We start from the raw sequence: 10662 nt of genomic DNA on the forward strand, positions 1-10662 counted from the left end.
TTGTCACTCTTTGGATGCATTAATATAAACCCCTTTCGTAATAGATATGAATTTTATTGTATATGTAGCCGCTCAGACATTGGACAGGACGAGGGGAGGGGGGGGGGTAATTCAAGGTCATGGGATGGGTGTCATATGTGACTTACATTACATCCATTGATGCTCGTACACACAACAGATTTACAGTATAGAAGACTTCCTGCCACACATCACTCTGACCGGCACCTCCTCACGCACACAGACATGAGTGCATGGGATTACGCGTCCAACAAATAAACAAAATGTTCTTAGGTTTGATATCAGACAATAGTTTAATGGATTGGCTGAAGTGAGCGTCAGATTTTTTATTCTAAAGCCTTCAATTTCTTTTAACCTTTGAGAGCAAATTTTAATTCATCCTCTGTAAAATATCTGCAGCTGCTGTAAAACTTTATTTGTACACTAAACTTGGTGTAGGAACCAATAAAATGTTACATACTGTAGATTTTTCATTAACCCAAAACTGTCAAAGCTAAAAAAAGCTACAAAAATCAGAAGCCAACTTCCGCCTCTATTTTCTAAATCTAATCATAAACGCGAATCCACCATTTGAACAACTTTATTAGCAGCATCCTTGTAACATTAGACAGGCGGTTGCAGAATGTTTTGTATTATAATGGTGTGTGGGAACAACTGTCATAATATATCCATTTTTGGAGTACAGACTCCTGGGTTTTGTCTGTTAAATGCAGATTTCTTTTTTCTATAAAATCCATCAGGGTCTCTTGTTTCCTCACTGGCTCTTTTCGGCTGATAGAAACTTTCTAAACATGTTCGTTTTTCGTTAACTTTGCTAGGTTGGAGGTTTCAATTTAGCACAGCTGCTTCAAGAAAATTCCACACGTATTTTCGACACGTGACCGAGCTACTTGACTGACATGCATCACGAATGAGTAAGATGTGCTGAGGAGAATCCAGCAGCTTTCCAAAATAAAAATTTCCTCAAAATTTAATTATAAATAGGATGGAAAAAATGTTGGTCGGGGCTTTTTTTTTCTCTGCGGCCCGGTACCAACTGTCCCACGAAGGTGGGTGACCACTGATCTACAGTATTCTCCAAAATCCAGACTCTGTGAGTCTTAATAAACCATTTATGCTGTTATCAGCTGTACATTATACTCCTTAAACACAAATCTGTGTTCTATAAAATTACAATTTGGAGATCGAATTAGTCACCTAATAAACATTTTGGTCAATGCAGTGGAATTCATCTGTATAAAGGAACTGATTACGACAAAAAAGTTCAAATTTTGTTTAAATTTTTAAAAACTCCAACCTTGACTTAAAGGTTATGCCACGCTTATTCATCAGAGCTTGTGTGATTTAAATAAAGTGACTGTCATGATCATTCACAAAGTGAAAGACCGAGATTGGAGATGAAAAATCTTTCATTTCTTCATGTGAAGGGTCCAGTGGTCCCTTGTTTATCACAAGGGTTACACTCTAAAGGTATTAGGTGAAAGTCGAGAAGTTGGATTACAGATGTTTTGAGGCTGTTTTGAGGCCCTTTATATACTGTAATAATATTTATAAACATTATATTGAACTGATTAGCTGCTTATTTTTGCTGTATTACTTGACTTCAGTAAAGTCAATTGTTAAACTTGGGACTCTGGTTTCCCTTATAACGAGCAAAGCGAAAATTTAATTCCTGTTTGGGTTTTTTTAATCGTTCTCCTGAAATAATTGCTTTTTGTTTTTAAATGTACTCCCTTTGCACTTTTGTTCCTTAAAATGTTTCTTAGATTTGTGAGCTGAACTGTCTGAGAAGTCTCCCTCATCACTTTCGAGGACTGGAACAAACACTGGTCCAAATAAAACCTGCCCCTTTGTGCTGAAAGCCAAAGCATTCTGGTCCTTTCGGACTTCGATGGACGCAAACACGAAATCATCTCGAGCCCTTCAAGTCAGCCACGTTCCTTTTCCGTGACTTTTGTGTTGCGAGATGAAAGTGAACAGAAGGTTGCTGGAGTCTCTCAGTTGTAGCAGCAGCCTGTTCAGCACTAATTTTATCTCGGGCCTTGGCTGCGCTCATCACTGCAGCAGACCGGGGGGAGGACTTTATTACAGCCACAGCTCGTTAGCTTGAGTGGTTTTAATGAAGCAACGTGGCGATCAGACAGAAATCATGCTGCCAGGGCCCCACGTCATTAAGCCGGCCTTTAATTACGCTGATATATGGCCGGGATGGGTCTCGACCACCAAGAATTTCTGGACTCCAGACTCCGTTTCCTCTCACACCAAACCCTCCATACATTTCCATCACACTCATTGTGAATCTGACTGAACATACGTGTGCATTTTTTGAGTTCCTCCCAGACTTTGGGGGGTGAAAACACCTCTGAAACTGCATTTAGACCTTCATCACAGAACCCGTTGATGGCTCACTTCTCTGCTCGGAATCCCGGTGAAGGCACATCCGACGCTCGGAAAAGCAACTCAACCTGGTGACAAAGGGCTTGAAAATGGACCTGTTAAGTGTCATCACTATTCATGAGTTGACTTCCAAAAGCGTTCCCCTGGAGAGAGGAGCCAGGCAGGCGTGCAGCAAACCTTCGAGGGGTGTAAAAATTAGCCGAACATCGGATTTCTGGAGACAAACACCAACAGGAAGCAACACCTTCCTCTCCCCGGAGTGAACAGTGGTGTTCCTTTCCTGTTTCTCTACATCCTCATTATTCAACACCCAACAAAAACCGGTTATATAAGAAGGGGCCAGAAGTTCTTGGGAGATTTGGAGTGCTAAGCACCAGACATCTTCACTCTGCCGTAATTGGTTTTGCTTCTGAAAGGCCATCATTTTCTTTCAGGCCCATTAACTATAATGCAGCAGGATTAGTTCACACTCAGTAGGATTGCTGTGTTGTCGTTAAATTCAATTTAACAGGGAGCACACCAGTGGTAATCACAGCTGACCCCTGCTTCATGTCAGTTTGGTCACTAAAATCAAAGTTGAGTAATTATTTTTTTCTTTTTGTGTGTGTGTGTGACTGTCTGCCTTGCTTCATTATTTGCAATAAAATCTAACAGCAAGTTTACAACGAGAGTTCAGCTGTTCCGCTCACTTATTACAGTTTAAAACAGGAAGTGTTTGTTCATTTTCAGGAGACAGGAACTGAATATTGGAGTTAAGCAAACCTTTGAGAACATCCATCAGCCCTGCACAGACGGAGGATTCAGAGAGCCTCACTCCACTCTTAAATCGCTACAAGACCAGGAACAAGAAAAACAGATGAAGATGTTTCCAGAATTCTGGCACCTTCAGTCTAGCTTTGATCAATCGCAATCTCAGTTCTCCATTTGTTTTTGCTAGTTCGTCTACATTACATTGAGTGCCATGGGTTTTTTGTTTTTGACGTATACTCTTTTGAGAGACCCGGTTTTGTATGATTTTCATTGCCAACACACTTACAGACAATAAAGGAAATCTTGTTTTTGCTAATTAACACGTTTCTGCTTCGTTGATGATTGTTGAAGGCAGCAAGCAAAATAGAGTTGAACCCCTTTTTTTTCTAGTTGGAAACATTTACAATTTCAGATTCTTTTTTAAATTCTGACATTTCTTTGTGTTCAGCCTTTAACACCAGCTTTTGCTCCAGTGTTGGCATTTTTTGAACTACTGTAACTCTTCAATGGTATACTGAATTAAAGCATTTCCAACGGAATCTCAAGCAACTTTGCGCTGATATGCAAAGTGTTTACATAATCAATGTAAACCAGATGATTCAGAATCTGTTGAAATTACATAAATTGCCTAAATGGCCCAAAGTTAGGGTAGTTCAAAGAGTTTAGGTTAGTCTTTGTCAAATGTTTGAGTCCCCCCCATGTTTGTAAAGTGGATTGATCTATATGTGTTCTGCCAGGTGTGTCTGTCTAATTTTTTTCTGTTAGTTGGTTGTGTTAAAACGTATATACCTGACTTTTTCTGCTTTTGTTGTTCTCTTTCAAAGGCCCAGTTTATATACTTTCTACTTTTTATGATAAATAATCTTCCTTTCAGACAAAACTCAGACAAGTTTTTCTGCACCCCAGATTTATGATAAACTATTATTTTTACTCGGTTACATTAGGCTGTTTTTGTCTAGTTTATTCTTCTTTTGTACCATTTCTTTGGGGGAAACACTATAAAATTAGTAAAATCTCTATTTGAAACATGCTGTTGATTTTTCTTTGGAGGCATACTGAACCATTACATAGTTGTTCCTTGCTATAGTGCGGTGCATCTATTTTAGTCTCGCTGTGCTTTGGATTTTTTCAGTCCAATTCCACAATGTTTTTTTACAGATATTTTACAGAGGATGATACAGCGCACTTTGTTCTGCGTAATAGTTGGCTGTTGACCTTGTCAATCAATCTCTTCCATGCCATGTCTCCTGAACAAAATGTGTTCAGTTTTCCAAATTTGCACAAATCTTTGATTGTGCATAGATCTTTTGTTACTTTCTATAAAACTGGACTTGTTTTTCTGCAAAGGTTTGAACTTTGTGAGTTAACATACAAGAGAAAACTGTGAAAATGTTCATGTCTGTCTGAGAAAAGTGTATAAATTGTGGAGTGTAAGGTCTTAAAACCTTAAACATATGTAATCCTACTTTGTGGATTTCACAAAACATGTAATTTTTTAAAAACTAACCTCTGTGATTAACGAGAGAACACTGTACATTTTACATTCTTTCTTGGCCAAATATGTACTTGCACTGTGAGTGGAAATAATGCTGGTAAGAGACATGAAACTAAATCCGTAGTTGGCAAATAGGCTTTAAAATATATATTTTAAAATCTGATTCTGAATGAGTGAGTTCCTCACCACCTACAAACTTCACTACACATCACTACTGCAGATCCACCTGCAGATTGGTCGCGAAAGGCCAATGTCTGTTGGCTTCTGAGGGTGAAGGATATGAGACGCGGCGCTATTGTTGAGCACCATACAGATTTTCCCATTTTCGCCCACAAATAGACCGTATCTAACCATATAAAGTTGTGACTAAGGTTATAAAGGTTTTAACAGTGCAGTCATGGTTCTAAATCTAATGTTTTTCGCAAGTTGAGGATTTTATTTATGCCACAAAGCAGATTTGTTCTTAGGGAGACTTTATGCTGCGTATTCCATTCTAATTTTTTATAAATGTTTTTTTTTCAATTACCCAGCATTTCAAATATTTATTTCAAAATATTCTTATTTGCACATTATGCTGAGCTTTTCTCACCTTTTTTTTTTAATGTTCTTCGTGTATGTGTTGATCCTGCTTCATTTTACTTCAGGTTAACACGTTAAACAGTATTATCGGACCAAAAGCATGTCTCCGCTGCATTTTAAAATACAAACATTTAAAAAAGGTTTAAAAATCTGAGTAAACCCTAGAGCACTATCGCTGGGTGATTTTCACCCGAGGAAAACTATGTACATTCAATTCAATATGCCGCGTGTCAAGGAGTCTATGCCTTCCCCAGGGAAATCTCAATGTCCCAGGAATGGGTGGACCAAAGACCAAGTTTCTAGTATCTTTTTATTATGTTTTAGAAATGTTTTGCTCTCAAATTTCTAATTTTTCAGTAATTTTTTGGCATGTTTTCAGGAACTTTATGTTTTTCTTTTTCATTTTATTACACATATGTGACGGTGTAGAACCGTCAGCTGCCGCTGCAGGCGCACACGCATGCACACACGCTAGCACACACACACACGTGCGCATAGACGCGCACGCTCGGACCCGGTAACACGTCATTTACATCAGCTTACCCTTTTCATTCCGTCCCTATCCCTCTGCAGGTAGCCCTGGGTGCACACTAGGTTGCCGACTCACCATCCCCATGCATACATTAACACGAAGCACACACGACGCCAACATTAACGTTGGTTTGTTTACCCGGAAGTAACCCGGTAACCCGGAAGTGGTCATGGACACCCTGGGTCATGTGACGCATCGGTCACTGTTTGTATTTATTTTTATTGATGATTATTGTTATTTTTCTGTACACGACACAGAATGTTTAGTTGAATGAAACTGTTTATTTCTGTATGTTTATTTATGTTGTTGAACAATGCAAACACTTCTCCCTGTTTTCTCTTTGGACTGATGGAGAGCAACGCCCAGGAGGAGGGGCTTGCCACTTAAAAGAGAACCAGATACAGCTGTCAGTGTGGGAGTCTGAGTGGAGAAGTTGGAGAGTCTGAGAGGAGAATTTGGAGTGTTGGATTGGAGAAGTCTATGTTGGTTAACCTTTGTGGAGCAATTGGTGTGCTCTGTTCTTACATTAAAGTCAAGAATACTTTCACCTTGGCGCCTCTGCCCAATCATTCCCTGGTGGGACCCACGACAGTTGGTGTCAGAAGTGGGATAAGCAGATGGCTGGCCGCAAAAAGGTGAGACACAGAGGTCTGCGTTCCCAGAGGGAGGAGACGGAACCAACATCGGATGCAGTCCCTCTGTTGTCCAATTCATCCTCTGAGGAGGAGGTGGTAGATCCTGGTGCCTCTGGTGGTTCTCCAGGCCTGACCAAAGGCCCAGAAGGTGACTTGGCGGCTATGATGGGAGACTTCCTCCGTGGACAGCAGCAGCGGGAGGACAGATTCATCGCTGCCCTCCAAGGTTTGGAAGCCTCTTTTTCCAGGGCAGAGCACCATTCTGGTCGGCGGCGTAACATCAGTCCCAAAGCCGCTGGACCAAGCTCAGCCGCAGTGAGTAGCCCAAGGTTGGATCTGCCAACACCAGCTGCAACGTCCCGTCGACGGCATCCAGTGGCACAGGAGGACTCCAGCTGGTCAGATCAACCACAGAGCAGAGTCAGTTTACAGCCACCTGATTGGAGACCTTACATGGAGCCAAAGGTCCCTCCATATCAGACAGATGAGGACATTGAAAATTACCTGCTACGTTTTGAACGGATTGCCAGGACGTGGAGATGGCCAGAGACTGAGTGGGCATGTCGCCTGGTGCCACTGCTGTCCGGAAAGGCGTTGGAGGCCTACACAGCAATGGACGAGCAGCAAGCCCACATCTACAAGGACCTGAAAGACGCACTCCTGGTAAAATTTGACATCTCGCCAGAGACTTACCGTCAGCAGTTCCGGTCTACTGTGGTGCCATCTGGGGAGAATCCGACTGAGACATACCACCGCCTGAAGGGCCTCTACCGTCGCTGGATCCGCCCAGAGCAACACAGCAAGGAGCAGATCGGGGAGATCGTCATCCTGGAGCAGCTGCTGCGTGTGCTTCCAGCTGACGTGAGGACGTGGGTGAAGGAGCACGACCCGGAGGATGGCCTCACCGCTGCCCGGCTTGCGCTGCAGTATCTCAACGCTCGACGAGGAGCGTCTGCACGGCCGTCGGGTGGGGATCAGCATCTTCCCATTCAAACCGCTCCACTGAGACCTGCACGGAGAGACTTCCATCAGGCAACGCAAGGTACCAACCCAGCACCTAACCAGCGAGCGGCGGGTAAGGACCTTGTGTGTTTCTATTGCCAGCAGATTGGTCACAAAGCCTCCGTATGTCCAATCCGCAAGACTAAATTCACAGGTGCTTGCTACGCACCCAGGCCAGAGACTGTCACAGGAGCAGGGCCTGTGCACATGGACAAAGACACTTTCCAGCCACTTAAACAGGTGACTGTGAACGGACAGCAGGTTACTGCTATGTTGGACACGGGCAGTTTTTTTTCTCTGGTCAAACAGAGTTTAATCCCTTTTGGTGGACTTGATTATAGCAGGCAAACAAGTGTTGTGTGTGTTCATGGCGACCAACATTTGTACCCAAAAGCGGATGTAACAGTGACCATAAATGAACAATCCTATCTTTTGACTGTCGGGGTGGTAGAGAACCTACCTGTTGATTTAATTTTGGGGTGTGATTTACCTATGTTGGGGGACTTATTAAATGAGGCTGCTGAAACAGCTAAAGCTAATGATGAGCTAGCTGTTACTGTCTCAGCACCTGTGCTAACTAGAGCTCAGGCTAAAGCGGGAATGCAAAGTCTTCCACGTTTGGATGACGATTTCTTTGATGGAGGCAAAGAAATGCCCAGAAAATCCCGTCGTCAAAGACGGTTTGAGAAGAAACTTAAGTTGCTGGATCCTGAGATCACAACAACAGCAGAAACATTTGACATACCAGCTGACATTTCGGCTTTGCAGAAAGAAGACCAAACTTTAAAACCATTGTTTGCCAAGGTGACAACAGAGAGTGACAAATGTTTGGGGAATGTGCGGTTTATTGTTGCTGATGATGTTCTGTATGCAGCTGAAGGTGAACACCTACGGTTAGTTCTTCCAACCACCTGCAGGCCACTCGTCATGCAATTAGCGCACACACTCCCATGGGCGGGTCACCTGGGTCGTCACAAAACCTATCTGCGGGTTAGTTCACGTTTTTTCTGGCCATCAATGTACACTGACATTCAGACGTACTGTGCAACATGTCCTACCTGCCAGAAAACTGAAATAACACACAAGTCTGACAGAGCATTACTACACCCACTTCCTATAATTTCCACTCCATTCAGGAGAATAGCCATGGACATTGTTGGACCTTTACCTAAGAGCAGTAGCGGTCACGAATACATCCTGGTGGTCTGTGATTATGCTACACGGTTCCCAGAAGCTTTTCCCCTGCGCACCATTACAGCTCCTGCAGTCATGAGAGCGTTAATTCAGTTTTTCTCCAGAGTAGGAATACCGGATGAAATTCTGACAGACCAAGGAACCAACTTCACCTCTCGGTTGATGAAACTGTTCCAACAGCAGCTTGGCATCACTGCCATCAAGGCGACACCGTACCACCCACAGACCAATGGCTTGGTGGAACGTTTCAACCAGACCCTGAAGAGGATGCTGCAGAAGTTCGTGAGTGACACAGGGAAGGACTGGGATCGTTGGCTACCATTCCTGTTGTTTGCTTATAGGGAAGTCCCACAAGCTTCAACAGGCTTCTCACCATTCGAACTCCTCTATGGCTGGGATGTCCAAGGCCCACTGGATCTCCTCAAGAAGAGCTGGGAGGCCAAATCCACAAAGACCTCAGAAAGGGGTGTGATCCAGTTTGTCCTGGAGATGAGAGAACGGTTGGCAAAGTACAGGGAAGAGGCAGAAGTCAACCAACGAGAGGCCCAAAGGAGTCGGAAGACGTGGTACGACCAGCAGGCCCGTCACCGTGAACTCCTACCAGGTCAGAAGGTTCTGCTACTTCTTCCCTCTTGTACCAGCAAACTACTGGCAAAGTGGCAAGGGCCATACACCATTCTCCGCAGGATGGGACCTGTCACCTATGAGGTGCACCATCCTGACAAAAAGAAAGAAAAGCAGACATACCACGTGAATCTACTTAAAGAGTGGAAGGAAGGTGCTAACCATCCAACAGAGAAGTCTTTGCTAGTCAGAGCTGTGAAGACTGAGGAAGACTTGGACTCTGATCTGGGAGCACTGACTCACTCAACCCCTCCGTCTCTGTCACATTTACCTCCGGAACAGACTACACAGATAATGGACTTATTTCGTGAAACGCCATCTCTTTTTTCTGCACAGCCAGGAAGAACTACACTCATTAGCCATTCCATACGGCTCAAAGATGGACGACCAATCCGGCAACGGCCTTATCGGGTACCACAGAAGTTGGTGGGAAGGCTGAACGATGAGGTGAGGAAGATGCTGGAGCTAGGTGTCATCGAGCCGTCCAACTCAGAGTGGAGCAGTCCGGTGGTGATCGTTCCCAAAAAAGACGACTCACTGCGGATATGCATCGACTTCAGGAAACTGAACGCCGTTTCGGAGTTCGACGCATATCCAATGCCGAGGATTGACGACCTGCTGGAGAAGATCGGGGCTGCTAATTTCATCACCACTCTTGACCTATGCAAGGGTTACTGGCAAGTACCTCTCAGCAACACCTGTCGACCATACACGGCGTTCAAAACACCTGCTGGACTGTTTCAGTTTACAGTTATGCCTTTTGGTCTGCATGGAGCACCAGCCACGTTCCAACGGCTGATGGACAGGGTGCTGCAGGGATGTAACCACTGTAGTGCAGCCTATTTGGATGACGTGGTGATCTACAGTCACACCTGGGAGCAACACCTAGATCACCTGCGTCTGGTCCTGAGGAAACTACAAAATGCAGGCCTGACCTTAAACGTGAGCAAGTGTGAGTGGGCCCGGAAGGAAACTCGTTACCTGGGGTACCTGCTGGGAGGTGGTGAGGTGCGTCCGCAGGTGGATAAAGTTGAAGTTATCCGCAATTGCCCTCGACCACGCACCAAGAAAGAGGTACGCTCCTTCCTGGGGTTAGCTGGATGGTACCGGCGGTTTGTCCATCAGTTCGCCACCATTGCAGCTCCTCTCACTGCCCTTACAGAGAAGAGGCAGAAAAACCCCGTGACCTGGACAGATGAGTGTGAACAGGCTTTCCAAGCATTGAAAAATAAATTGTGTTCCTGTCCTGTTCTCAAGAGTCCTAACTTTGATCAAAGGTTCCTCGTCCAAGTGGATGCCTCAGCAGTCGGACTTGGTGCTGTCCTGGCTCAGGGAGACCCAGGTGAAGAGCGACCAGTCCTGTACCTCAGTCGGAAACTGCAGCCGAGAGAGACAAGGTACTCCACTGTGGAGAAGGAAGGACTTGCCATTAAGTG

General features: G+C 44.3%; 1 protein-coding gene across 3 annotated transcripts; it reads right to left on the minus strand.

Annotated features, from left to right (window-relative positions):
• Positions 1-5970: 5970 nt before the first annotated feature.
• On the minus strand, positions 5971-8801 carry LOC144984230 (uncharacterized). Of its 3 annotated transcripts, XM_078932494.1 has the most exons (7): positions 8755-8800; positions 8577-8669; positions 8301-8388; positions 7490-7607; positions 7100-7415; positions 6911-7008; positions 5971-6801 (listed from the first exon to the last, which is right to left on the minus strand). In XM_078932494.1, exons 5-7 carry the CDS (start codon positions 7385-7387, stop codon positions 6687-6689), a joined length of 501 nt encoding a protein of 166 aa, XP_078788620.1. In that variant the 5' UTR covers positions 7388-7415; positions 7490-7607; positions 8301-8388; positions 8577-8669; positions 8755-8800; the 3' UTR covers positions 5971-6686. The 3 variants fall into 3 exon arrangements, with proteins under 3 accessions (XP_078788620.1, XP_078788621.1, XP_078788619.1); XM_078932495.1 differs by lacking the exons at positions 7490-7607; positions 8301-8388 and having other exon boundaries at positions 8755-8801; XM_078932493.1 differs by lacking the exons at positions 8301-8388; positions 8755-8800 and having other exon boundaries at positions 8577-8673.
• Between the last annotated feature and the right edge of the window lie 1861 nt (positions 8802-10662).

This window comes from Oryzias latipes, chromosome 15 (assembly GCF_053564925.1).
Source record: "Oryzias latipes strain Hd-rR chromosome 15, Olatipes_Hd-rR_3.1".
Lineage (NCBI taxonomy): Eukaryota > Metazoa > Chordata > Actinopteri > Beloniformes > Adrianichthyidae > Oryzias > Oryzias latipes.

What these genes read in the sequence shown, in the direction of transcription:
- LOC144984230 (XM_078932495.1), bottom strand. Translation starts at nt 7,387, where the DNA reads ATGCTGATCCCCACCCGACGGCCGTGCAGACGCTCCTCGTCGAGCGTT. An exon ending in GTAGACCGGAACTGCTGACG is followed by an intron (nt 7,009 to 7,099) that starts GTAAGTCTCTGG and finishes ATTGCTGTGTAG; the next exon opens with GCCTCCAACGCCTTTCCGGA. An exon ending in ATCCGTTCAAAACGTAGCAG is followed by an intron (nt 6,802 to 6,910) that starts GTAATTTTCAAT and finishes TGATCTGACCAG; the next exon opens with CTGGAGTCCTCCTGTGCCAC.